This window comes from Streptopelia decaocto (assembly GCF_964273445.1).
Source record: "Streptopelia decaocto genome assembly, chromosome: 6".
NCBI lineage: Eukaryota > Metazoa > Chordata > Aves > Columbiformes > Columbidae > Streptopelia > Streptopelia decaocto.
In genome coordinates, this window is record NC_138660.1 from 26,270,093 (window position 1) to 26,297,943 (window position 27,851).

Sequence of the window (27,851 nt, forward strand, 5' to 3'; positions counted from 1 at the left end):
TTAAGCAAAACAACTTTATTTAAGGAATACTTTTGAGAAGAATAACTTAAAACCAGCCACGGCCTCATGCTACCTTAGCGCAGCAGAGGCCGGTGCTTGGCCTCTGCTTGTCAAGGCGACAGGTCTTTGCAAGCAGAAAAACCACCCAAAGAAACAGCAATATTCTCACTTCAGCATTCCGGAGGCAAAGCAGGCAGCCTAGGAAGGAGCTCCAGCTAAGGGGGGTTCAAAGCGCGACAAACATGTTCCAACAACGCTCTGGCAGCAGGAAATGTAAGAATATAACTTATTTTTGTAAATATTACCCTCCCCACCTCCTGCACGGATGGGAGGAGAGCCACAGGGTTCCCAAGGCGAGAAATGCAAGGCCCAGCACAAGCACAGGTCTTTGTGAAAACTGTTCTTGCTCTTCCCAACGCTACTAACACTTGGCAACACTACAACAGGGAGGCAGAGGATGCCCCGGATGGAAAGGAAAAAGCCACAAAAGATCAGCTGAGCGATGAAGGAAGAATCAAACCAGAGAGGAGATGAGCCTGCAAAGGCCAGAAAAGGTCTCCCACCCCAAAATAAAAGGAGAAGAAAACAAAAGAAAAAATTGAGGAAGCTGAAGCCCCAGCACAGCATTGGACAGACAAGAGCAAACCGAGAAAATCTCTTTTCCTTCCTCTCTTCATTGAGCATCTTCCTCAAGGAGGAGGAATCACACTAGTGCCAGCAGCGCCTTGATTTGCCCTCACACTTGGCCACAAGTGCTGACTAATTACACACACAAAAAGAGCTTCTTGCTGTCACCGGAGCAAGGGACGACACAGCAAGTACCTGTCACGTACGTACTGTAGGTATGAACCTAAAACCAGGCTTTCCTCTCAGTTTCCAGCTCAGACGCTACTGTAACTTTACCCCTTGGAGAGTGTCTGTGTGGAGAGTGTGTCTGTGGGAGAAAAACCTACAAGCAGAGTGAAACAAGCCCTTGGTTAAAGAAAACCCCCCCAAGAACTGTCCAACAGTGGAAATCACCCAAATTCACACCAGAGGACACAGGTACAACAGCCAGCCTGGGTCTGGCATTTAACACACCACTCCAGTCCCACAGAAATGGGGATAAACAGATTTTGATGTTCACCTCAACGATTGCCCAACAGAAAGAGCCTGTGCGCTTTGCTGGAGCAGCACTGACGATGTGCACAGCGCTGCCCAGCAGCAAGAGGCTGCGGAGACACGTGGGAACTGGGAGGTGACCTGCAGCTCCAAGGGTAATGGGGTTGTAAAGCTAAACCAAGGCAGAATACAACATGCAGACCTGATCTTTACAACCCTGCAGCTCACTCCTTCCTAATTTGCCTGGCAGCTATCGAATGAAAAGCCTAAATATTAAGGAAAATGCAGAATTCCAAAGGGTCAGCATCCCAGAGGAAGACAAAAGAGGGGAGAGGGGAAAAAAGAGAGTGCGACAGAGACAGGCAGAGGGAATCGCACCAGTAGTTGTTATGTTGCTCCCAAGCCCGTGAGCAGCAGAGGAATAAACCACAACGCTGGTTTCCAGCTTCAGTTTCTTTTTTCTACAGCACGATGAGATTTGAGTGCTTCAGGCCATATTTTTCCTTTCCATCTCCGAGTCTCTCCCTCCAGCCCTGCCCTTCTCCACTCAGGCCACCTTGGCCAGCCATTTCTCCAGGCCCTCAAAGTCGGCGTCTCCCTCCTCTCCCTTGCTGCCCCGAGCGCTGCACTCCACGAATTCCACCTTCATGGGCAGCTGGGAAAAGTCGAAGTCCTTCCCCTTCTTCCCCAGCTGGGCTGGGCCCCCCGTGGCATCCAGGCTGGTGGGGGCTGCAGAGCGGGTCACGCGTAGGGTGTTGCTGCAGAGAAAGGAAAGAGTCAAGAGCTGTGAACCAGGGGAACGGTACCTGGAGAAGAGAAGCTCCAGGGAGACCTTAGTGCAGCTTTTCCATAGTTAAAAGGGGCCAATAAGAAAGATGGGGACAGACTTGTCAGCAGGGTGTGTTGTGATAGGACAAGGGGTGATGGTTTTAAACTGAAGGAGGGAGATTCAGACTGGATGTGAGGAAGAAATTGTTGGCCCTGAGGGTGGTGAGAGCCTGGCCCACGTTGGCCAGAGAGGTGGTGGATGAACCATTCCTGGAGACATCCCAGGCCAGGCTGGATGGGGCTCTGAGCAACCTGAGCTGGTGAAGATGTCCCTGCTCATGGCAGGGGAGGCACTGGGGGGAGCTTTCACAGTCCCTTTGGTGATTCTACGACTCTACCTACACCAGGACTGCAGGGGTGTGCTGGAGCCAGCTCTGTCAGCAAGGACAGAAGGTCCTAGAACCACATGCATGGCTTTGACCTATGGGGCACAAGCACTTTGGCCACTTCTCTTAAATGTGTGCTGAAAGGCACAACTGCAGAGAGACTCAAGAGAGCAAGACAGAGAGGAGACCACCCAAGGAAACATGCTTAACCAGGTTTTGTTCTGTAATGAACAGCACAGTGATGTCCTCCATCTGAACTCCCCCAACATCCCCACAGGAGACACCAGGAATTACACATGGTTTAGTACCCAGAGCTCAAGACCTGCACTAGTTTTAATGGGCTAACTGGGAAGAGAGATGCACCATGATATCAGGGACCGTGCAGTGGCTCACCCCACGGCCACCTGAGTGCACCAGACACCTCTGGGGACTGAGAGGGGGATCAAGTAAGATTTGCCCAAGGACCACGCTGCAATGTCACTGCTATGCCTGCCCTTCAGCTTTCCCCAGCATCCCAGCTCCCTGCCAGGTGCGGGATGGAAGGACAGAATCATAAAACCATTTTAGTTGGAAGAGACCCTCAAGATCATCGAGTCCAACTGTTCCCCCACCCCTGGCACTGCCCCATGTCCCTGAGAACCTCATCTCCATCTGTCCAACCCTCCAGGGATGGTGACTCCAGCACTGCCCTGGGCAGCCTGTTCCAATGCCCCACAGCCCTTTGGGGAAGAAATTGTTCCCACATCCAACCTCAACCTCCCCTGGCGCAACTTGAGGCCGTTTCCTCTGCTCCTGGCGCTTGTTCCTGGGGAGCAGAGCCCGACCCCCCTGGCTCCAAGTTCCTTTCGGGCAGTTCAGAGATCAGAAGGTCTCCCCTCAGCTCCTGTTCTCCAGCTGAACCCCCAGGTCCCTCAGCCGCTCCATCACACTTGTGCTCCAGCCCCTCACCAGCTCCGTTCCCTTCTCTCCACTCGCTCCAGCACCTCAAGGCCTTTCTTGGCATGAGGGGCCCAGAATTGCCCCCAGGATTGGCGGTTTGGCCTCCCCAGGTCCCAGCACAGGGACGGTCGCTGCCCTGGGCCTGCTGGCCACACCAGTGCTGGTACCAGCCAGGGTGCTGGTGGCCTCTTAGACACCTGGGCACACGCTGGCTCTTGTTCAACCACCATCACCAACACCCCCGGGGTTCTTTTCCTCCAGCCACTTTCCAGCCACTCTTCCCCGAGCCTGGAGCATTCACGGGGGTTGTTGTGACCCAAGTGCAGGACCCAGCACTTGGTCATCAGACATGCAAGGCAGAGGCAGCACAGGGAGCTGGAACAGCCCAAGAGATGCAGCAGCGCTGCAGTGTGACTGCTTCCTATATCCCAAAATGCCAGTTCCAGGAAGCCAAGGGGCTGCAGCAGGCACATATACAAACAACCCTTGTTCCCCAGGTCACTTACAGAGCCTCATGGATGGGCTACTCCATCTCTCCAGGAGACAGAGCGCTCCGCCAGTACTTGCTTTCTGCCAGCCCCAGCTGCTCCTTATTCTCACAGAGGAGCTAAATTCACAGGGTCCAGGGGAAGAACAACACTCCCCAGAGGTGTGAGTTGAGGAATGAGATCATACACCTCCCTGGGTTCTCCACACAAAGACATCCAAGCACAGCAGCGCAGGGAGAGGATTCTGCAATCCTGGGAATAACATCGCTTGGCAACCCAACTTCTACACACAGGTAGACACTAAATCCTCAAAATCAGAACCAAGGAATGCTTTAATTTCCTGGAGAACTTCAATATGCAGCAACTAATTCCTCCTGTAAAACGGGGAACGTCAGGTATTCAGCCTAGAAGAACACAAGTAACCGTGCTGCCGTCTGCTGGCCAAGGTGATCGGTAACAAGACGGACGTGTCCCGTGAACGTGCATTTGTTTGGAGAGCAAAAAGCTCCACTCCTGCCGCCGAGAGCGCCAGCAAACAGGCTCCACGGGTGAAATATCCAGTTCTGAGCATGTGCTGGGAAGTAAAATCTCTGCTAAATTCACCACAGCACAAGAGCTGCACGGGTCTCTCCCATAGCTGATCTGATCCAACTACAATTATGGGACTCAAAGGCAGAGTCTTCACACAAAGAGATTAAATACAGCTAAAAAAGCCCCAAAAAATAATCTTCTACTTGCCCCCTCCCCAGATGGACTTGCCAGCAGCTCATTCTGCTGGCAGCTTCCAAAGTAGCACAACCTACAAGCCACTTTCTCCTCTTCTGCTTAGAACTTAAAATTACCAACAGCTCACACATCATTTGTCATCCCAGGGGAATGTCCTTCCTAGGTGGGGACAGGGAGCCAAGAGAAGGGTCCCACACAAGGACAGGATTGGAATGTTGTTCCTCCAGCCCACAGCTTCTAGGAGGAAAGACACCATCTGTGCCTGCTGCTTTTTTGTGTACTTTAGCAAGGAGTGATCTTCTCTCATCCTTTCTACACCTGCACGGACAAAACAGGCTGTTCTTTTTCTACAGGGAACTTGGATGTGGCTCAAGGGAGCTCAAACAGACAGAAAGGAGAAGGGAGACAAAGCTCAGAGGGTTTCAGATCCAGTTTCATACTTACAGCTCCTTCTCCAGCTGCTGTTGAATAAGTTTTGCTGATTTTGCCATTGTGACATCTAGAGAGAGAAAAGAAAAGGAAATGAGCTCCCTGGTGTCATGTCAGAACCTGGTTCCCTCTGCTAAATGCAGTCAGAAGAGTTACTGGGACAAACGCATCCGTGTCTGGAGCTTTGGGTGCATGGGGGCAACCCAAAAATCTGATATAACATGGGGAATTTTATTCTCACAGACAGAGCAGGGAGTCTGACATCCCAGCCCCTTGGGCCTCTCCCCCTCCAAATACCTGCTTGCTCCATACTCAAAAGACACAAATACATCAGCACTCTCCTGGCATCACCGGGTGCAGCACCACACTTTGTAACCCAGGGCACGTGGGGCCAGGAACACCTCGGGCAGCTCTTAATGCACCACAGGAAAGAATTACAAAAACCAAACATCGTACTGCCCAAAAGCTTCACATTGTTACACAGGGATCCACTCTTCCACTGCAAAAGTTGTAGGGATCTGAAAATCTACCTTTTTCTGGAACTGGATGTTCTTTCTAGTCCAATCAAGAGAAAACACAGAATCTCAGCAGCTGAACAGCTGTCTGATTTTAACACTGAAGCTACCAAGTGTGAACAGAGTCCATTATGCTCAAGCTGATCCTGTTTTCTGCTGCCTGCAGATTCAGAAGACAGTTCTGCACAAGCAGAAAGCTGCCTGCCTCACTTCAGCTCCCCTCCAAAGCTGCAGATCTCCCAAGCACTGCTTCTCTGCAAAGGTACTTGACACACCTGACCTAAGAATTCTTCCAACGGCTGCCAGAAACGCTCCTGCTGAGCAGTCCAAATTTACAGCCAAACTCCAGCCTTTGTTTTGCTGAAATCCCAGTTCTTAAGAAATTCAGCATCCCCTATCGCTCAAGGACCAAATCCCCCAGCACACGATACCTTGCTTATTGCAAGCGATCAGCAGCGAAGGCGCATTTTTGAGCACGGTGCTGTCAACCAGCACCTGGTACAGGAACTCAGCCACATCCTTCACCTCGCGCTGGAAGGCAACGCTGTCCACCACAAACACGATGGCTCTGGGGGAAAGAGGGAAGAACATGGGCTGGGTCTGGAGCTCTGCAACCATCTTCCCAAGCACCAGCAGTTGGTTTATCCCTCTCCAAAACACCACCTGTCCCCTCTTCCCCTGCCAAACTCCTCCAGGTTACCTGGCTGCAGCCTTGAACCTCTCCAAAAATTGAAGCCGCAAACTCTCGTGGCCTGGAAGGTCGATTAAGGTCACATTAGTGCTCTGGGAACAGAAGCGAGAAGGAATTAGCAACACCTCATCTGGGGGTACCCATGATCATGGAAAACCAGTCTGGCTTCCATGGAAAAACAGTGGATTCCAGTTAATCTGGTGCTGGGGCAGAAGTGGGGCCGAATCCCCACTCTGGGAGGAGCACATAACTCTCCCTGCGGTGCAGCCCCTCCAGCAGCCCAAATAATTCTGCCCAGCAAAACAAACACCAAGGAACGATACTACTGACCAGGAGTCAGGAAGGAGGTGATCAACACCAGCAAACCACTTGAGCTGAGGACAGGGCACAACCGCAGAGAAAAGAGAACCATAGAACAGAATCAGCGGATCATTTTGGTTGGAAGAGATCCTCAAGATCATCGAGTCAAACCATTCCTCCAGCCCTGGCACTGCCCCATGTCCTGAGAACCTCATGTCCGTCTGTCCAACCCTCCAGGGATGGTGACTCCAGCACTGCCCTGGGCAGCCTGTTCCAATGCCCCACAGCCCTTTGGGGAATAAATTGTTCCCCACATCCAACCTCAACCTCCCCTGGCGCAACTTGAGGCCGTTTCCTCTGCTCCTGGCGCTTATTCCTGGGGAGCAGAGCTTGACCCCCCCTGGCTCCAAGCTCCTTTCAGGCAGTTCAGAGATCAGAAGGTCTCCCCTCAGCTCCTGTTCTCCAGCTGAACCCCCCAGCTCCCTCAGCCGCTCCCATCACACTTGTGCTCCAGCCCCTCACCAGCTCCGTTCCCTTCTCTCAACTCGCTCCAGCACCTCACAAACCTTCTTGGCATGAGAATATTCAGCCCATTTCTCACCCGCAGTTCCCTCTGCAGCCACTGCACACCAGCACATTTACACTGTTCCTGACAGCAAACCCACAAACTCCCATCCTCCAAGTCCCTGTCGCTAATCCCACCACCTCTGAACCAAGTTATCCAGTCAGGCCCACAACCCACCCAACTGCAAGTTCACCCTAACACACAAAATTTTGCTGGAATAACACAAAAATGCCTTCGCAAAATACTTTAAGGGAAAGCTGCCAACATTTCCCTTTCCACAGCAGTGACATTAAAGAGAACAAATGGCTCTCACGCTCCTGATCAAGTGAGGCCAAAGAGTGACACGTCACAGCTCTCACAATAAGGGAATCTCTTGAGAGGAGAGAACGCTATACAAGGTCCCATCCTCTCACCGCTCCTGGATTTTAATGGAAACCTCACCTACAATTTAAATAAAGAAAAGCAGCAATCCACACTGCATTATGCCAGCGCCTCTCCCCCTTCAAATACCTGCCCGCTCCACCTTAAAAAGACACAAATACATTAAAAAAAGAGAAGGTCTCCACTTCCCTTCAAGTTTATAGCATTTTTTAATAGTTTTATTACTGGAGATTGACATAAAGAAGCCACATCCTCTACTTCCACAGCTCCCCAGCACGTACGGTGCTGCTCTCACTGCCATGTGTGCACTCGCCACAAGAAAAAACTCTCCTGAAACTAAAGAGATCACCACAAACTGAAAATAACCACATCCATGGCAGCCCAGGAGCTGAATGTAACCAAATCCTTTCTGGGATCACATGAAGTTCAGCTGGAGGCTCTTTTCAAGCCTGCTAAAGCTCTTAAATTCAGATTTTCTTGGGAGAGACAGAAATTACTGCCGAGCAAATAAACCAAACAGGACAGAACAACGTTCCCTCACAAACCTCCCTTCTGCTCCGAGCCGCACCGCTCTCCCCTCAGTGCTGGGTCATTTTACTTGACTTGTAAAAGCTGCTCCTTTTTTTCTGCTACAGAAAAAAATACCACGTGCTACCCAGCTTTCAAAACCCAGCACACAGACGTGGTTTTCAGTCAAAAAAGGTTTCACAATTTGACAAGCAAAGAAAAAACAAACCACACAGATGATAAGTCCGTAATACCTCTCAGTATTTTCCTACTTTCCCAGTGTGAACTGCCTGGAAAAATCCCGTCTCAGTCCAAACTGGGGGCTGATTTCAGGCTGGGAGGACTCAGCAGCACAAAAAGCATCAAGGAAAGTTTAGCACAGGAAGCAGAAAAGCAAAGGTAGAGCGAAAATCCCCTGCTCACCTTGTCCCTGCTGACTCTGTAAACTGCGGAGCTGTCAGTTATAGAAGTCTGGGTATCGCGGTATTTGCCTGTCAACAGCTGTGGGAAAAAAATAAAATAAAGTCATTTTCAGAAAAAGGACGCTGGAGGAACCCTGGCATCATGTTTCCTCCACCTAGAAACTGAAATGCTGGTAGCAGACTTCAAATACCTGATTTCAGCTCTGACATGCACAAAACAATTTCATTTTTTCCCTCCACAGAAATCGAAAAAGCACTTATTAGAGAAAAAAAACATAGAATGGTTTGGGTTGAAGGGTTGTTCCCAGCTCCCCCAGTGCCACCCCTGCCATGAGCAGGGACATCTGCAGCAGCTCAGGTTGCTCAGAGCCCCATCCAGCCTGGCCTGGGATGTCTCCAGGGATGGTTCATCCACCACCTCTCTGGCCAACCTGGGCCAGGCTCTCACCACCCTCAGGGCCAACAATTCCTTCGTCATGTCCAGCCTCAATCTCCCTCCTTTAGTTTAAAACCATCATCCTTTGTCCTCCCACAACAGGCCCTGCTGAAAAGTCTGTCCCCATCTTTCTTATGGGCTCCTTTTAAGTCCATAAAGACCGCACTAAGGTCTCCCCAGAGCTTCTGTTCTCTAGCTGAACACCCCAACTCTCTCAGCCTGTCCCCCAGCAGAGCTGTTCCAGCCTCGGATCATTCCTGGGGCTCCTCTGGCCCCTCTCCAGCAGGTCCATTTGTGTCCTGTGCTGAGGACTCCACAGCTGGATGAGCCATCTATAAATATACTAATACAATACAAAACCACATACCATCTATGGGTATATGGAATATCCACGTCACTAAAAATAAAAAGGAAGAGAATACGCGTGTAGGAAACAAAATATAATATGCTCAGGCAGGATCTTTCAGCAAAGCAATTTTTTTTTTAATAATGATATTGCAACACCGGGTGTTCTACCTAAAAGTCAGCACACACAACAGGGCCCCCCAAAATTCCAGCCGCTATTTCCCTCCCCTGTTCCCTACTGGTTGGTACTGGAGGGTTTACAGACCACCCGACCTGCCTCAGTTTACATACAACACCCTTCCCCTTGTCAATCTATTTAAAGTGTGGATTCCTTGTACTTTGGCTACCCTTCCCACTAAATTAACTTGTAAATACACATATCAGTATGCATACAGGTATCAGTATACATGCAGGTATCAGCATATATTCCGGGAAGAGTCTGTGTTTTACATTAAGGATTCATAGCCCTATGTCTCTCGGTCCTTCCCCCTAAACTAACTTCTGAATACGGGTATCAGTATGCATACAGGTATCAGTATATACTCCGGGAAGCGACTGTGTTTTACATTAAAGATTCATAGTCCGATGTGTCTCGGTCCTTCCCCGCTGCTGGGCTCAGGCATCAGTTCTTCGTTAAACGTTCCTCACACACCTGCAAACGGTTCACCTCGCAGCACAGACCGCCCGGGGGTCCCCCCACCCCCGGCTCCCCGCTCACCCGGGCGAACAGCAGCGTCTTCCCCGCGTCGCAGAGCCCCAGCAGCAGCACCGCCCTCCGGCCGCTCCTCCTGCCCTGCACGAACCTCCAGAGCACTGCGGAGAGAGCGGGGAGCGCCTCAGCCCGCCGCCCTCCCCGCGGCCCAACACCGCGGGGCTGAGGGAAGCGGTTCCCCCGCGGGCCGCGACTCACGGATGGTGATGGCGACGGCGATCAGCGCCAGCAGCACGGAAAGCACAGCGGGGTCGGGCGCCAGCAGCTCCCGCCGCAGCGTCTCCATGTGCGGCTCCAGCGCGCCCGCCATGCCCGCCATGCCTGCACACGTCGCCGCTACGGCCACTTCCGCTTCCGGCCCCGCGGTGTGGCGGGAAGGGACGGCGGGAGCGCGGGGGCTCATGGGAGTTGTAGTTCCTTGGTGGGGAGAAAGATGTGCTGTCCCCACCCAAAAATAAGCCCAAACATGATTTTTTTATTATTTTTGAGCGTGATCAAAACATAAGCCCTACTGCAAAAATAGCCCCTAGTCACAGTTAATTTAAAAAGTCAATTTAAACAATGCCCAAGCAGCTATATTGAAACGGACAACTACACTTCACAGCAGAGTCAATTACACTGTTAAGTGTCATTCTTTATTTTATCAGCACCGGGGATCATCCTCCATAAGTGCTCCAAACACTGGACACTCTTGCGTTGCTTATCTTCACATAACTATTACATATGCATTACAATTTTTGAAAATTTTGACATATATCTATACTAAGAAACAAATTATGACGTTAGTTATAATTATTTAGTTTCTTACTTACGATACACCTATTAATTGTTAGTTAAATGTAAGCTAAGCACTCTGCTTCTAAACAATGTTATTACTTAATCTTCTGTCTCCCTCTTGTCATGGAGAAGGATCTAAAACTTGAAAAATATCCCCTCGTTTTTTAGGTGGTCAGAAAGCATTCATCTCTTGTCAATTGGTTAATGATGGGTATGTCTTTTATAACTTAATCACAGTGTGCATTAATTTGGCAGCTTCTCTTCGATACATGTAAAAAAATATAATTAATTGGCAATGGAATGCAGCAGGACAGATGGGGTTTGGAGAGTTATGATGATGTTCCAGAAGATGTCGACATGACTGTATTTGAATAAGCGTTGATTTTTGTTCATGAGTATTGTTAAACGTAGATTGTTGTACATGGAAAAAGGACAAATCCACAAATTCATGATGGAATTCAGGGTTTGGAGAGTTATGATGATGTTCCAGAAAGTGATATTTGAATAAATTTTGATTTTTTTGTTCAAGAATCAATGTAGATTATTGTTCAAGGAAAAATAAGACATCCCCTGTTAATAAGCCCTGACACATCTTTTGGAGCAAAAATTAATATAAGACCTTGTCTTATTTTCGGGGAAACAGGGTAAATATGGGATCGGCAGCCGGTGTTCAACCAGCCAAGCTGCACCCAGCGCTGATATTTGTGTTTATTTCAATCCTGAAGAATCGGGGACAAATAACTTATTGCAGCCAGCACCCCGTGGGCCCGATTCTGCTGATATTTGTGATTACGAGACACAGCTGATCCGTGAATAACAATTTCCTTTGCCACCCACGATTACACTTCGTGTCCGTGCATCTGGTATCACATTTTAAAAATTTAGGGAGGTTTCCTAATTAGCATGCTCATTACTCGCAAGGAAATGGTATATTTTAATATTATAATTACCTACGATTAGTTAAGGATTCGGCTCACACAGGGTCGCGTCCAGTGGTTTCTATTCACAATTTCCACCTTACAACCACTGTATATTTTTTGTTTGGTTTGGTAATTTTCCTTCTCCACCTGTTAGGGCATGGACTGCCTGAGCTTATGGAATTATTGGCTGTGTTGCTTCTGATGGAATTTGGTCAGAAACTGCTTGTGTAGAACCCACTTATCCTAAGTAAGTTTGCTCAGCAGAACTTCTTCAAGCTGTGAAACTTTGGAATTTCTTTTTCATTGTGTAAAAAAGGCCTCAGAGCCTTCAGGCTGGAAGACCAGGGGAGCTGCAGCCTGGAGATCAGTGAGGGGACAGGATGGGCCTGTTTGCAGCTGTGAGATTGGGGGGTAGAATTGTCCAAGTCTTTTCCTGCTGAGGGTCTCTGTCCAGGAGGCACCAGCTCGAGCTGCTCTACGCTACGCCTTGGGAATAAATTACTTATTTTAGAGGAATTTCTGGATTCCACGCCTGAATGTCTGCTGTGGGAAACCTGGGGAAAGGAACTTGCCTCACACCACCCTCCAGCTCCCCCGACATCAACGCTCTCCCTCCTCCTGTGTCCCAACCACACGGGGCAACCGTCACCTGCTGGGGAGAAAACGGGATGAGCTGGGCGAAGCAAAAGCACAGAGAGTACAAAACATCTGTTCATTAGGCTCCAGGGCGTATTTAATCCATTTTGCTTTGGCAAACATTGAAACAAACTTCTCTAATGGGTGGGAAAACCTTAAATGCAACCACCAAACCTGGCATTGTCCTCCAGTGAGAGATACCCAGGAATAAGGACCGTTTGGAAAAACCTCAGGACACCCCTTTAGATTTAAGATTTTATTTCTTGCTGTGGTGGCAGCAGAGAAGGGTGAAGTCTCCGGCAGCCGCTTTGAGAGCGATGAGGAAGGGCAGAGAAAGCAGGGGAGGCAGAGGCCCCTCGGCGGGCGGGTGGTGGGTGCTGAGGGCGCGAGAGGAGTCGTGGCTTGAAGTTTCCTCCCCTTCCAGCAAAGGGTCCTTCCCATCTCGCTACTTGTCCTCCAGGAAGGTGCACACCTGGAGGAGATCTGGAAAGGGACGGGGAGAAGGTCAGATCCTGCTTTTCATCCCACCCCGCCGTGCCAACAACATCGTTGCATGTGAAATATATTCAGGGTGTCAGGGAAAAATGTGTATTGAGTACAGATTGCACTGTGCCCTGACAGTTACCCTCATTTTGGTTTAAAAAATTAAATGGGCAGCTACAGAAGAAACTGTCCATGCCTGCGAGGCTGAGAACTGCAATTCACGGGGTTTGTCGTGGGGCTGTTGCCGTTACCTGATGGATTGCAGGTGTTGAGGCTGGCGACTGAAGCGTAGTATTGATCCCCGAGGAACTCCTTGTACGTGATTCCCTCGCGGAGTTTGACCAGACACTTGGTCAAGTCTTTAAACAGAAGGTCCTTGGTTTCAGACTCAAACATCTTGAACCTGTCCGTGTCGACTCCTTTTGTCCCAAACAATTTCTGAAACAAAGGCAAAGAGTGTGTAAAAAGTAGAAAGCTGGCAAGATTCAGCTTGCACAAGCCTAGATCTTGGTCCTAGCTCTTCACCATCATCCTGGAGAGCCCCCAGCTGAGCTCCAGAAATTTAGGACTGAATCTTCTGATGGTGTGGTTAGATGAGGAGGCTCTCAGTGGTGACATGACCATTTAACGTCACTGCATGGAGAGCCGATCGGCAAATGCTGCCCACAGGTCCTGTGCCTTAACCATGAGCTGGAAGCAAAATAAGGTGACTTCCCAAGGCAGCAAACCAGACAGTGGAGCAAATATTGACATTTTCAGGCTGGTTTAACCTGGCCACATTTACAGCAGTAGCTGTGGGACTGTGTGTGTGCTGGAGGCTGGAGGGCATAGTAAAATATAGCTTTATCTTATTTTGTGAGAAATTCTTGAAGTAAGTGCAAACAATTGATGTGGGGTCACATAAATCTGCTTGTGACTGAGTGAGGGGAGTTCTGAATATGGGCACCTGATCATTTATATTCATAAGACCCAATGGAGTCTTGCTTCTGTTGTCAGAAAAAACAGCAGTGGCGCCAAGGTCTACTACACTAGAGTTCTCCAGAAAGTAAAGTTACTGTGCATTGCGCCCAATATTAAACAATTTAAACAATTTTTCATTTTAGAGACCAAGTGCAAGGGCAGGGCCAGAGGATCTCGTGTCACACCAGTGCAGTGTGACAACAGCAGCCAGTACGATCCAACTCGGTGAAACTCCGAGCATCATTACTCTCAACATAGAAGCAACCCCAGAACGTTCCTTCCGCTGCCAGCACTACCAACCTCCTGTCTCTCCAGCAGCTCGCGGACTTTCTTTGCTTTCTCGGGACGCGTGACCACAGCATGGGTAGGAACTTTGGCCAGGTGACACTCCCTGTAAGCCATGACATTCGCCCGTCGCCCATCAGTGCACAGCAACTCAAACTGGTCCCTCTTCAGATCTTTGGCCCAGTCTTCTTTATTTTTGCCTTCAAAGAGAATTGGTTTAGAGGTTCAGAGCCCTCGTGGAGCAGAAGAACGTCGGCCTCCCCACACCTATGTGAGACATTTGTCCTGCCTGTGTGTGCCCTGGTGCTGGGACACTCGGCAGGTATGAATGAAGCTGTGAGTAAAACTCAGGAACAATCAACGGGACGAGTCAAACTGGGAGATTTAGTTACATTTCCTTCCCTGCATTTTTTTTCACAAATGAGTGGAAAACTTCAGCCTCTGCTTTCAGAAATGTCAACTGCACCTTTAATTTTTGGGCAAGCAGGGAGCCAGGGTGCTGCACAAAGGTGTGGAGGCAGGCGGCTGGGGTTAAGAGACCACCTAAATAATTGTGCAGCTGAAATTAAACAGTAATTAGTGGGGAAGCCTCTCTGTAGAAATGCCTGGGAAGAGGCATCCCAGGCAGACAGCACCTGCTGATGTTTGAATTTTGCTTCTCCTGTAAAAGGGTTGAGATTGAGAGGACGAGCAGCTAAAGTTTGCTATTGCCTTCTGCACTGGGAACAAAAATGATGCAGATAGGGAAAGGCAGCCCTGCCAAGTCTCGTGCAACAGAATAAACACGTACCGTCAACATTCTCCTCGACAATTGAATGTTTAATAAAGGCCACATCTCCCTGCTCAACCAGACACCTGGAAAATGCAAAAAAAGGCAAGTGATGTGGGTGCTTGAACCCTGGCCCTTTCCCGCAGGTTGGATTCTGATCTATATCTTATTTTGTAAAATTAATCTCCAAGGCCAGCCAGGTCTAGCAGTCCTGCCATGAGTATTTTAAGGGTGTCTGAAACATTTTAAGGGTGTCTGAAACACAATCTTTTAACACATGCTGGAAAAAAAACATGTATCTTTCCCACAGGATAAGCAGCCCATTCATTTCATTGTTTGGCCGGGCTCAGAATTTGTGTTACTTTCTGCAATGCCTGCACATGTTCACAGCTTTGTAAAAACACCAACTTGCACCAAAAGGACCGCAAACCCTGACATGGGGTCTCTGCTGTTAGAGGTAAATGAAACAAGATTCATTCTCTCTTTAAATTCATGCAAATCAAATCAAATCTGAATTACTTGGACTTGAGCTGACTCTGAGTGGGTGAAGATGGCACTGGGCCTGATCTCCAGTCTCTCAGTTTTTTAAAGGACGGCTCATTTCAACTAAGGCAAGTGGCATTTTTAACAGGGGGTGTCTGGTGCCAGCATTTTTTGTGAGTCCCCATCATTTAACACTCCTTATTTGCGTTAAAAGCCTCGCACTGCTGCCATTGTGGGATGTCTGACCAAACCCTTGTGTCCCTACGGTTTTGCCTGGAGACACCAGGATATTAATTTTACAGAACATGAACATTTTGCATTGTTTTGCAAGAGGCTGCATAAAGAAAAAATGTATAGCATGTGTTTAAGTTACATATATATATACACCTTCAGCAGTGGAGAAAAAGCAAATTAGCGTCAAGATGAGGCTGTACTTCCTATCTACTCTGTGATTAGCCCCAGGGTACTTGAGAGTGTTGCCACCACCTACCGGAGAGCTCCAGTATATCCGTAGTATTTCTCGTGGCTGCTGGCGACGCATTTCTCCGGCGGGAGCCCCCCGGAGCCCTGGCACAGCTGGCACAGGCGGGAGTTGGGAGGAGACCCGGGAGCGCAGCCCTCACTGAAGTATTCATCTGAAGGCAGAAATAGGGGAAAAACAAACAAACAAACATGAAAAGAAGGATGTTTTTGTGCTGCAAACCATTCCCAGCTCGCACAGCGCCAGCCCAAGCGTTTGGCAGCAATGGCAGAGCTCTGCGGGACGGGGGGAAATACAGGCAGGAGGATGGAGAGGCTGCTTGTAAAACTTGCTAATGTGTATCTTCTCTTGTGACTAGAGATTTCTTTTTAATAATTATATGCTTAATTTGCCTCGGTTGATAATATTTCCAGATTATTTCTGTTGGACCCTAATACCGATAGAAAGTCGATTTTCTGAACAATCTCTGACTCGCAGAATCAATGTAGACTTTTACCTCCTTATTCTCAGGTGGTCAGATCAGTCCCGTTAAGTTTCGTGAGCAAAGATCGGCCTCTGTCTTCCCTTCCCTTCCCTTCCCTTCCCTTCCCTTCCCTTCCCTTCCCTTCCCTTCCCTTCCCTTCCCTTCCCTTCCCTTCCCTTCCCTTCCCTTCCCTTCCCTTCCCTTCCCTTCCCTTCCCTTCCCTTCCCAGATTCACAAATGCACCTTTTACCCCCACTCCAAACCCTGCAGAAGCATCAGGGCCCCTATGCCTGCGGCAGCCTGCATTCCCCTTTCTGGCAACAGCTTTTGGATTGCTGCAAATCCCAGAATCCCAGAATGTCAGGGGTTGGAAGGGCCCTGGAAAGCTCATCCAGTGCAATCCCCCCATGGAGCAGGAACACCCAGATGAGGTTACACAGGAAGGTGTCCAGGCGGGTTGGAATGTCTGCAGAGAAGGAGACTCCACAACCTCCCTGGGCAGCCTGGGCCAGTGCTGGCTCATGGTCACCCTGCTGTCCCCAGGACCCCCAGCTCCCTTTCCCCTACACTGCTCTCCAACAGCTCGTTCCCCAACTTACACTGGAACCCAGGGTTGAAGGGGAGAGATGTGAAAAGAAACCAAAGTCCCCCAAAGTAGCTGATGCACCATGTCTTACTCCAAAACGCTCACCAACAACCTAAAACTTTGCTCAGTAAAACCTTAAACAACAGAGTCTTCTCCATTTCCCACCTCCAGTTGGGAGGCACATGAAACTTAGAAGAAAAAAGGAAGAATGGGAAGATATTTTTGCAAGCTTGGGGAAATGGATACACGACTGGACTCACCAAAATTGCAGTTCCCCGTCTTGTTGTGAATCAAGCCCATGGGGATGTTCCAGCCGGCTGTCCTCCCGACAGCCGTGTGGCACGACCTCTTGCCCTGCAGATTGTTCCACGTGATGTCGCCGTCAGTTTTCTTCACAACAGCCACGGCAAAGTAGGAAGCTTTCAGAAGGTAAAATAATACGGAAGAATTAAGGACTGACCTGAGGATCTCACTGGGAGAGGCCACCTATGAACAGCGCAGCAGAAATACTTCACACTTATAAATTACTTGCCACCCAGCGACAACAGAAGAATTTACAGGTGTGATGCATCTACTCCCACTGTGCTCCTGGGAAATTATGATACCTGACATTTCTCCCCAAAACTCTGACACTTGGGTATGCAAGAAGCATCACACATGATGATTTATTTAGCCAAGGGCAACAACCTTCCCTCCTCTCCTGCTTCACATTTCTATAAAGAACAATTTCCTAGCGCTACAGCCCAGACCCTCTTTCCCTGTTCGCAGCCCCGGCACCATTATGGTGTGACCGCAACAACTAAACACAAATCTCTGCTGCTACCATATGCTTTGCCTTGATATCTGCTTGCAGACCCAGACTTTCCATCTAACTACTAAATTTGCCTCCCAAATTTTTAATATCTACATTGGCCACAGAGGATTTTGTGTGGAGACCAGCCATTTATTCTCTATTCATGACTGCATGTATATTTTATATCTATAATTTCTATTTCTATTTCTATTTCTTATATATATATATTTATATATATTTATATGCACCAGGACTGTTTTCTATCCCCCTGTTGGTAGTAATTACCTGGTTCTCCGGCTGCTTTGCTGCATTCGCGCTCATCTGAGGGAGGGAAAAATAAGAAGATATTACATAAAAGATATGGCAAAACCAAAAAAGGATCAAGCTGACTAATTTCTGGAGAAATTAGTGCATCAGCAGAACAAAGCTCAGCCTCCATCTGCTCCTCTGAGTTTAAACAACTAATTTTACTGAGACTGGTGCTAAAGGACATGGACATCACGATTAAAATGAAGAAGAAGAGCTGGAGGTCACTGTTTTCCTGACTGTCGATGCCCCCTGTCCTGGGGCTGTCCCACTGCTGTGGGGAGGAGAGCCATGTGAGCAGAGCTGCCTCCAAGCACAGCGTGTTTTCTGCAGGATGCAGCACTGAGGCTGCTTTATGTATTTCAGAATAAATCACAGAATCCCAGAATGTCAGGGGCTGGAAGGGCCCTGGAAAGCTCATCCAGTGCAATCCCCCCATGGAGCAGGAACACCCAGATGAGGTTACACAGGAAGGTGTCCAGGCGGGTTGGAATGTCTGCAGAGAAGGAGACTCCACAACCCCCCTGGGCAGCCTGGGCCAGGCTCTGCCACCCTCACCCCAAACAAGTTTCTTCTCATATTCAAGTGGAACCTCTTGTGTTCCAGTTTGCACCCATTGCCCCTTGTCCTGTCACTGGTTGTCACCCAGAAGAGCCTGGCTCCATCCTCCTGACACTCCCCCTTTCCATACTGATCCCCAGGAATGAGTCCCCCCTCAGTCTCCTCTTGTCCAGCTCCAGAGCCCCAGCTCCCTCAGCCTTTCCTCACACAGGAGATGCTCCACTCCCTTCAGCATCTTGGTGGCTGCGCTGGACTCTCTCCAGCAGTTCCCTGTCCTGCTGGAACTGAGGGGCCACAACTGGACACAAGATTCCAGGTGTGGTCTCCCCAGGGCAGAGCAGAGGGGCAGGAGAACCTCTCTGACCTACTGACCACCCCCTTCTAACCCACCCCAGGTACCATTGGCTTCCTGGCCACAAGGGCCCAGTGCTGGCTCATGGTCACCCTGCTGTCCCCAGGACCCCCAGCTCCCTTTCCCCTACACTGCTCTCCAACAGGTCATGCCCCAACTTACACTGGAACCTGGGGTTGTTCCTTTCCAGATTCAAGACTCTACACTTGCCCTTGTTCTGTTTCATTAAATTTCTCTCCACCCAACTCTCCAGCCTGTCCACGTCTCTGGATGGCAGCACAGCTTCCAGTGTCAGCCATTTGTCCCGTGTTTTGAATCCGGAGGGACAGCCCAGGCCGTGCTTACCGTCATAGCTTTCTCCAATCACCGGCACCAAGCCGCACACTCCGGCCGTGTAGACAAAACCTCCATCCAAGCTGATCGCATCTGCTTCACCTTTCTGCAATGAAAAGGGCGCAGCAATGATGCTGTATGTCCCAGAGCAGAGATGAAACAACGTTGTATGTCCCCAGAGCAGCGTTTTTCAGAAATCAGGTTGTAAATGAAGCAATTGGTTAAGGGAGAAGGGCTTGGGGCCAAGGGGACATTAAAAGCCACTCCTTAGTGTATGGACAGGCAATGTCTCACTGATGCAAAGGGAGTTTTCAAATTGTCCCTCCCCAGATACTTGGAGGCTCTGGCATGTGTCTCTCCTCACCTGTTTCACTGTCAAACAAATTTCCTTATCTCACCCGTCCTTCCAAATTTGCATTTTGTGCTGTCTTGGTGGTACCGACCCAGCTCTCTGAGCTGCCACCTCCTCATCCGCGCTACAGAACCGCTCCTCTTCTAAACAGGCAACCGTTTTACTCTGCCCTTTTCAAAACCTGTATCTCGACTTCCTTTTACAAATAAAGAGTTACTTCACTTCAGAAAAGTGCTTTTTATTTAGGAAACTTCAATAATTTTTTCTCTGAAAAATGTTAATTGATGAAAAACTAGTCGAGCCTTTTCCCTGTGATGAGGTTGTTTTCTGCCCACTGGTCTTTCTCACAAAACTCCCAGTGTTTTATTTCTAAATCTTCCCTGCTCCGTGCCCAATCTATTCCCAGGCTGAGAGAAGAAATGCCGAAAGGTTCACAGGGAGAAGAAAAGGAGGAAGACACCAGCCATACCATGATCTTCACGATGCAGCTCTTGGTGTCGTCCGCCACGGTGCACTCCACCTCCCCATTGCTCACCACGCTCCAGAGGTCACACTTGCTCTTCTCGTTCTTGCCCACCGCGCACCACCGCAGCTTTTTTTCCCTGTGGTTGGAGCTCAGCTGGTCTGGAAAACCAGAGGAAAAATAAGCCCAGAGAACAACAAGGCCACCAAAAAACTGAGTCATGAAACCATCTGTACACACAAACCCACTGCTGCCCCAAGTAAGATGTTCATGTTTAATAAGCTGGCGTGAATAGAAGAGATGATTCTTAAGCTGAAGGATGCTCAAAAAAAACACCTTACAGGTCAGAAAGGAGACTTTCTGCATGAGACAAGCTGTTCACTCAGATTCATGTTGGCTAAAATATCGCAACCACTAGACCACCATGTGTTAGTAGTACTTGGTATTGATGCCTATAATATATTTGGTGTTTCTCCAGACCTCACAGCCCAGACAAACCATGAGACTAAGACCAGACTGAGCTGGAAAAATACAACCTAGTTATGTTTCTGTGAAGTGATGTTTAAACAATCCATTTTTGTGCTACATGAGTTCACGCACTCCTTTCTATAAATGCCATAGCAGCTGAGCCTACCACAGAGATCTCTGAGCAATCATACATTTTAAGTGGATTTTGGAGGTTATTTGTGGAACGTTTGACTCTCAGAAAGCCAGCTGGGCATTGGTAAATGCTTGATGGGTCCAGATGGAAAAAAAGGACACTGTTTCCCTCAAGTGGCCAATCCTGGACCTGGTGTCCTAGTGTGTTCTTTCCTCTTAAGTCCCACAAATGGCTTTTCTAATCAGCAGTTTTGACCATGCCCAGTCCCTACCGCTAGCTGAATAACCATGGCCAATTTTTGTGGTTGTAATCATGGTGAAGGGACGGGGGGTGGAGTGTGTGTACATTTTCCACCTTTGTTGGTGACGATGTTATTTTGACTTTGGAATCAACTAATTCATTTTGTTGATGTAAGTGAAGGCTGTGAAGACTGTGTGATTTTTAAAGCTAATGCCTTTTACAGGAAATATTTTGCAGAGAATAGTGTCTGTGTTTGAAAAATTGCTGTTCTTTCCCTAGATGTATTTGCTGATCCACCTCTTTGGTGCAGCTCACACTGACGCAACACCAGTATTTCGTGTCCCGCCTACCTTTCTGAAGGCTCTGGATGGCACTGTAGTACTCGAAGCCCAGGTAGAGCTGGGAATCCATCAGTGACGGGATACGCTTCAGCCCGATAGCAGAGTCTTTGAAAAGCATGTCTTTGAGGGCTGGTTCCTTCTTGCCAGGTGGCCCAAAGAGATGGAAGCTGCTGCTTGTGCCCACGCCAAATCTTTCCTGTCACGGGGGAAACATAATCAGGAAATGGTTGTATCAAAGCTCTTGGAAAGTGGGAGAGAAGAGGGAAAGCCAGAGAACAGAAGAGAAGGAGGAAGGGGAAGGAGAGATGATGATACCTGTGCCTTTGAGAGGAAGGTCCAGATGTCATCAACCTTGCTATCGTCCCGAGCCACCACAGCATGAGCAGGCACCCTGGCCCAGTGACAGGATTTGTAGTTGTCCACTGGCTGACGGGTGCCATCCAGACACAGCAGCTCGTACTCATCCTTCTCCTCTGGGGCATTTTCTGGAGGAAGGGAGGAACCGTGAGTTACATCAATATTAAAACAGACAATAAAAGAGACAGTCTGGGTTAGTTTTGTAATTAATTTATTTATGAAGAAGTTCAGGGGATAATTCTTTTCAGAAAACAGGTTGCACACACCCGCTTTGCACTGGCAACAGGGTTGTTGTGGTCATATGAAGGCGATGCAGAAAACATGTGCCAGTGAAAGAGAAATTATCGCTGCCTCTGTCATAACTAACCCAACAGTAAGAATATTTATGTGGCAGTAGTGCTGAGACATCCAGGCACTTACAAATAGATTTACAATTACCATGCAAATGGGTTGAACAGGTGAGAGCTGCACATGGTCTGTGAAGGCCAGTAGGCAGCCAGTGTCACGGCTAAAAACAGAGCCCAGGCCAGAGATCACAGGACAATTCAGGTGGGAAGGGACCTCTGAAGATCTCTGGTCCAAGTCCCTGAGGTCAGGTTGTTCCTGGTGAATCTTGAAAACCTCCAAGGATGGAGGTTGCACAGCTACCCTGGATGACTTGTTCCACTATCTGACTGTCCTCAGAGGGAAAAAATATTTGGTCCAGACCTCTCTTGCTTCAGCTTACGATTACTGTTTCTCGTCTTTCCACTGTCCACCTCCATAAAGATCTTGGCTGCACATTCTTGCTAAGCTCCTTGTAAGCACAGGCAGGCTGCCCTGAGGTGCCCCCAAAACCACCTCTTCCCCAGGCTGATGAAGCCCACCCTGCTGAGCATCTCCTCACAGGACAAGTGTCCCTGCTCCATGGCCATCTTGGTGGCCCTTCACTGAGCTCCCTGCGTGTCCTGGGTGTGCCAGGGCATCTTCCATCCCTGAGAGATGCAGAGCTGGGGAACTCCTGGGCTGAATTCCCTCCAGAAACCCTCCCAGAGGGATGGGTGAGCATAATTACCTGCACAATTTCTCTCTTTGCCTTTGCTGCGGTAATGTTACAGCTGGCTCGGAGATATAGCATCAATGGTAATACCATTGAATTTAAATCAAGCAGGTTTTCCTTCTTCGAAGAAGAACCCAAAAATAAAAACTAAAAAAAAGTGGACCCCACCACAATCCTGTTTTTCAGTAACAGGGATGAGTCAGCCCACAGTGTGCAAAACATGTTTATGGAGATGAAAGGAGAAGAGGTTTGGGGCAAACCTGGAGAGGATGGAAAGTCTGCATGGTGTAGACTAATTGCAGGATGGAGTGGAAACGAGAGGTCGGACTGGAAAGGAGAGAACCAAAGGAGATCTCGCGGGCCTACCTTGGACAGTTGTGTGCTTCACAAAAGCGATGTCTCCTTTTCCGTCTTTCAGACAGCTGCAGGCGGGAAGAACAGAGGAGATGTTAAAATAAAACCAAAACAAAACCATAAACCAGATGTGTCTCCTGCTTCAGCACAAACTGCAGCCATGGAGCAATAGTCTTCCCAAAAAAAAGCTACACTGGCAGGGAAGGAAATGCCACGGCAGAGAAGTGATGCTCAAAAATCCCAGCTGGACTTAGCGCAATGCTAATGCTGTGTAGACTTCACTCTGTGTAAAACTGTACAGCCCAGCTGCCTCTCTCATCTCCCATTAACTGCCTGCCTATTGTGCTAATTGGATCTTTAATTACCAGCACTCACAGTTGTTCTATCAATTCAGTCTCCTTAGGACCCCTTGGTTACAACACAGCCCTCCCTGGTGTAACAACCCCTCGTGTATGTTCCTTTCCCAAAGGAAATATTTTCACTCACTGAAAAGCTCCAGAATATCCAGAATAAGGTCCCGTGCGGGAGCATTTGGTTTTGGCGTCCCCCTTGCACTGGCGGCACAGTTTTTGTTCAGTGGTGGCACCAGGCACGCAGCTGGCAGAGAAAAAATTGGCCACGGCTATGGATGAGAAAGAAGCAGCAGTTGGTCTAAAATTCGCTTTTACTTGGAAGGGAGGGGATGCCCAAAAAATGTCGGTGACGCAACTGCTCTGCGAGGCACCTCTGGACCTCTGCAGAAGGTCGGCCAACGTGTTTTTCACCAACCGCGGGTGAACATCAGCCCATCGATCTCCCCACTTCCCACATCACCTTGCTCGATGGAGCCCGAGTCTGTGCCGTCCCACTGGATGTCTCCCCGGCGGATGAGGGTCCCGATCGGGACATTCCAGCCCGCAGACCTGCCCAGGCCCGTGTGGCAGGAGGTCTTGCCCTGCAGATTGTCAATTGTGAAGTCTGTTCCTTTCTTCACAAGGGCCACGGCATAGTAGCTGATTGTGGAGCCTACAAAGCAGGAAAAAGCAGGAAAGCAACGGAAAAGCAGGAACATTTCAAATTCAGGCAAACCCCTCCTTTCAGAGAATAAAGTGTCGCATCTCCAAATAATTAGTAACTTTGCTCGAACACCCACGTTTTTCCTGTTTTCTTAGGGAAGAGCTACACTGCCAATATCAAACCAACGCTGTGCATTACAGCTTGTAATGGCAAATGAACTGAAAATACTGTTACACACGAAGTGCTTTGCCACTGGACAGACGTCAGACGTGCCCATGGTTTTGTAAGGATGCTTCAACGAGTCTTTTTGGCAAATCTTCTTTGGCAAGTCTTTTCTCAAATGCCGTTGCCTACTGAAACACACATGTAAGCCTTGCAAGAATGAAATTCCACACTAAGTCTTTAAAACTATACTTAGTCCATCAGATGCTACAAATGAATAAGGTGACTTAGTTTTATGGGTGGTAGAGACCACAGCCTTCCATTTAATATCTGTATTTTCTTAGCTACTGTGTTGGGAATGGCTCTGCCGTGTTGCTTTGATCCTGAATGTTGTGTACAAAGAGGATGAACTCCAGGGCAGAGGCCAGAAGTGATCGGGAGCTTTGAACGTGGTGGGATTACATGAGGCAAGAAAGACAAAAAAGGAGAAATATCATCTGTTCAGCTCCCAAGAGGAAGATGAGGGAGAGGAAGCACCATACAGAAAGTGGCCAGGGATGGAGCAACAGAGCAAACTCTTCTCAGCAGGTTTTGCCTCAGACCACTTTCTATGCTTTTCTTCTTTTTTCTGTGCATTGCCTGCATCTGATGCCTCAGTAATCTCAACTGGGTGTTCCCTCACAACCACTAATGGCAACGCTGTTTTGCTGTTGCCCGCATAACAAAAAAATCTTTTTGTTTTGTTTTGTTTTGTTTTGTTTTGATGATTGCACAGGAAGATACGCAGGTTATCTGTGCCATCTAGTTCAGTGTTTTACCGACATAGTCCAAGGTCACTGAAAGCAGCAGATATCTGGGACCAGCACGATTTTTATGCCACACTTTGGGATGACCATGATTTCTGCTCCCAGCGCCCTCCTCCCTTGGCCACCACATCATCATGGGATCAGTGGCTTTCATTGCAGCTAACGTCAGAATTGGGACACTGGCTCTTCCCCCTTCCATTGCAGTGACTCTATGGCCATGGGTGATGATTCACATTTTGGTGTAACTTGCCCCCACCCCTTTCCCTCTGGGATCTGGAAACCAGGGGCAACATCTCGGACACCCAACAGAAATAATGTGGCAGCTCTGCTTGGAAAGGCTGGCCTGTGCACTACCAGTTTGTTACCACCACTTGGATTAAAAATATTGCATGAAGATGTACCTCCGCTTTGTTCGTAGACCTCAGCAGCAATGGGCTTCAGCTTGTAGGGGGCAAGGCCAGCCTCAAATACTTGACCACCGTCCAAGCTAATACCATCCGCTTCATTATTCTAAACAACAAAAAGATTTCAGTCAATAAACAAAGAGCGGGGACGCATGAGGGAAAACGCTTCTCTGGAGTCTCTCCCGGATCCTTGTGGATGAGTCCTTCTCTACAGGGGGATCACAGGTACCAACCCGTGACTCAAAGGAAACCCCAACCTTCCCCAAGCTGCTGAAACATCCCCAGTGCCCAGCACAGATATTAATATTTGCTGCCCGCTCACCGAAATGGCTTTTATGCAGTCAAGGTACGTTGATTTCTGCAGGCAACTCAATGCAACGCTCTCTTGTTGCATGAGCTCCCGTAGACTATTGCATTTGTTCTCTTCTGCTGAGGATATTGTGCACCATCTGACGCTTGCCTTCTGGGGAGCAGCGAGACACAGAGCTGTAGAAAGAACCAGAAATAAATAGTCTCAGAGAGAGAAAGGCACCATGTGGAGAGAAAAAACATCTCTGTGAATACACGGTCTCTGGTTCCCTGCAGTCCTGGCCTCGGGGGATGGATCTCCCTTACACATGTAAGTCATGCAGAAAGGCTGTTTCTTTCTTGTCTGACATGTGGACTTTCAGAAATCAGAGAATCATACAATAGTTTGGGTAGGAAAGGGCTTTCAAAGGTCACCTAGTCCAACATTTGGGAGGATCATTCCTGTCCCTGGCTAATGGATGTCACGGCACCGTGATTCAAGCAGCCTGAGCTCACAGCAACATCCACAGGAGCAGGAGAACAAATCCAGACATTTCAGTAGAAATTGAACTCAAGAATTTGCAGAAATGGAGAGAAAAGGCAGTCTGCTGAAGCAGTGTCTCTGCAAATAACCACCGAGGGAGAGCAGCTCTGACCTGGCCAGAATATATCCAGTACATTGCCACACATGAACTCCTTGGCAGCTGGATGATCTGATCTATTTAACTGTCTCTTTACATGTCATCTCCTCCACTACACCCAGTAACAGAGAAGCCATAGCACCTCCACAGCCCTCTCTCCTCAGAGTCCCCCAACCAGAAAATGCAGCTGACTGGCTGCTCTGGGCGACTGTAACAAAACAAAGACCTCAAGTGGACACAGACTCACGTCTTCTTCTGCAATCTAAGCACCAGAAACTTTGGAAACTTGCAGTTAAAGTTCCACCTGTGCTGCACAATTCACCTTAACCCTGCCCCTTCCAGGCAGGACTGTACGCACAGCTCGCTCCCTCCAGACCCTCAGTGGCACATCTCATCCAGACATCTCCAGATTAACTTGTGCTGTTTCCACTTTCTCTTTCACCTCTGAAATATTCTCTCATACTCAATTTTTGAGCCGCAACTCTGCCAACCTCTTGGCTCCTTCCGTGCAGGGGAGGAGAAGGGACTCTTCGCTGTTAACAAGACATCCTTGTGTGCTAGCGCTCAGCAAAGGTGCTCGAGGACTTCCAGATGCCGGTGGCACGGGGAGCACTTCCCACCCAGGACATTAATCACCACCACGCTTTGTGGGGGATCAGAAGAGCCCCGCTGCCTCCTCCAAGAATGGGAACCCTCTTTCCTTTCCAGGGCGCGTACAGACAGCAGCAATCTCTCTACCTGTGCATTACCTGCCAAAACCATCAGCAGAGAGAGAGGAGAGAAATAACCCTTTCAAGCAGAGCCAGCTCTGGAGAAGCACAATTCAGGCATAAAATACACAGAAGACCAAGCAAAGTGCAGCCGCAGCAGCAGGACGGAGCAATGCAGGAGGGGAGAGGAGAGCATGCAGAGTCTTTCATTATTTAAGCTCTATTTTATTGTCATTGCCTTCAGGTCTAACCCAACGCATGCAGGCTTGGCAGCGAGGTCTTGTTCTAGTTTCTCACCCCGTGGCTGAGCCCCAGCTCCTCTCCAGGAATTTGCGGGAGGGTGATTTTTGCCTTCACCCAATGGCAGCAGGAGCAGGGACCCTCCCTGGTAGTGGGTACCGAGCATCCGTCCTCCTTGCCAGCCGGGTGCTCAGCAGCTCGGGAACTGCAAACCTCCCTCCAGCCTCCACGGGCTGCCCCGAGTGAAAAAATGCTGTTAATTCGTGCTCCGAACACCATCCTCAGTGACAGAAATCCACAGCAAGCATCTGGCAGGAGCTTCTTGGCTTTTGCATCCTTAACAGCTGCCTGGGTCTGGCACAGGGTGCAGCTCTAAACCAGCCCGGTCTAGGGGGAAAGCCTGGGGTCCTGGGTGGTTTGGACTCTTCCCCCAAAACTGCTTCCAGCAGACACTTACCCACTATCCCGAAGGACAGCACGGTGGAGAGTATGAGTTTCATGCTTGAGTGGGGAGGTGGGTGCCGAGGAGGGGGTGCAGCAGCCTTGGTCACAGACTGTCCCCTCCAGGTCTGTGATGCCTCTGGAACCGCTTTCTCTCCCTTTTATAGAGGAATAAGCCCTGGCTGTGTTTGCAGAAGCAATGACCTAACACTATTTGTCCTTCCTCGTTTCTCAATAGTTCCTAAGTCGGCCCCCTGCCTGGATCAGCCCATTTTTAGGAGCCTTTCACTTTGGCACTGAACTCCTCCGTGGGCAGGAGTCAGAGCAGGGCAAGGTGCTTTTCATTTTACAAGGTACTTCAGATGGAAAATTCCCAAGTTGTGACATTTGAATTCCCCTGCGGGTTGAAACACCACAGGAGAGGCTATTTTCTTTGTCCTACCCACCCCCTGCCTTGTCTCAGCCTAATCTCAGAAAGTCCCTGCTGGGTCCAGCCCTGAATTTTGCATGTTTGCCA

At 49.0% G+C, this 27,851-nt stretch overlaps 2 protein-coding genes across 2 annotated transcripts; both read right to left on the minus strand.

The window, feature by feature from the left end:
- SRPRB (SRP receptor subunit beta) lies at positions 1 to 10,064 on the minus strand. Its single transcript, XM_082056942.1, has 7 exons — positions 9,910 to 10,064; positions 9,718 to 9,812; positions 8,220 to 8,297; positions 6,053 to 6,135; positions 5,784 to 5,920; positions 4,853 to 4,907; positions 1 to 1,859 (listed from the first exon to the last, which is right to left on the minus strand). The coding sequence occupies exons 1-7, from the start codon at positions 10,028 to 10,030 to the stop codon at positions 1,649 to 1,651; spliced, it is 780 nt and encodes a 259-aa protein (XP_081913068.1). The 5' UTR covers positions 10,031 to 10,064; the 3' UTR covers positions 1 to 1,648.
- Positions 10,065 to 12,285: 2,221 nt separating this feature from the next.
- Positions 12,286 to 27,509, minus strand: TF (transferrin). Its single transcript, XM_082057229.1, has 17 exons — positions 27,351 to 27,509; positions 25,337 to 25,500; positions 25,012 to 25,120; positions 23,460 to 23,651; positions 23,133 to 23,268; positions 22,659 to 22,714; positions 21,212 to 21,381; positions 20,906 to 21,092; positions 19,721 to 19,875; positions 18,912 to 19,005; positions 17,633 to 17,668; positions 16,815 to 16,973; positions 15,515 to 15,659; positions 14,563 to 14,627; positions 13,788 to 13,972; positions 12,779 to 12,965; positions 12,286 to 12,527 (listed from the first exon to the last, which is right to left on the minus strand). Exons 1-17 carry the CDS (start codon positions 27,391 to 27,393, stop codon positions 12,490 to 12,492), a joined length of 2,121 nt encoding a protein of 706 aa, XP_081913355.1. The 5' UTR covers positions 27,394 to 27,509; the 3' UTR covers positions 12,286 to 12,489.
- Positions 27,510 to 27,851: the final 342 nt, after the last annotated feature.

Coding starts and splice junctions, on each gene's coding strand:
- SRPRB (XM_082056942.1), bottom strand. CDS start 10,030: ATGGCGGGCATGGCGGGCGCGCTGGAGCCGCACATGGAGACGCTGCGG. Junction 9,813..9,909: donor CGCCGTCGCCATCACCATCC/GTGAGTCGCGGC, acceptor CTCTCTCCGCAG/TGCTCTGGAGGTTCGTGCAG. Junction 1,860..4,852: donor CAGCAGCTGGAGAAGGAGCT/GTAAGTATGAAA, acceptor CTTTCTCTGCAG/CAACACCCTACGCGTGACCC.
- TF (XM_082057229.1), bottom strand. CDS start 27,393: ATGAAACTCATACTCTCCACCGTGCTGTCCTTCGGGATAGTGG. Junction 25,121..25,336: donor ACTGCATAAAAGCCATTTCG/GTGAGCGGGCAG, acceptor TTTGTTGTTTAG/AATAATGAAGCGGATGGTAT. Junction 19,006..19,720: donor GCTGCATCGTGAAGATCATG/GTATGGCTGGTG, acceptor TTTTCATTGCAG/AAAGGTGAAGCAGATGCGAT.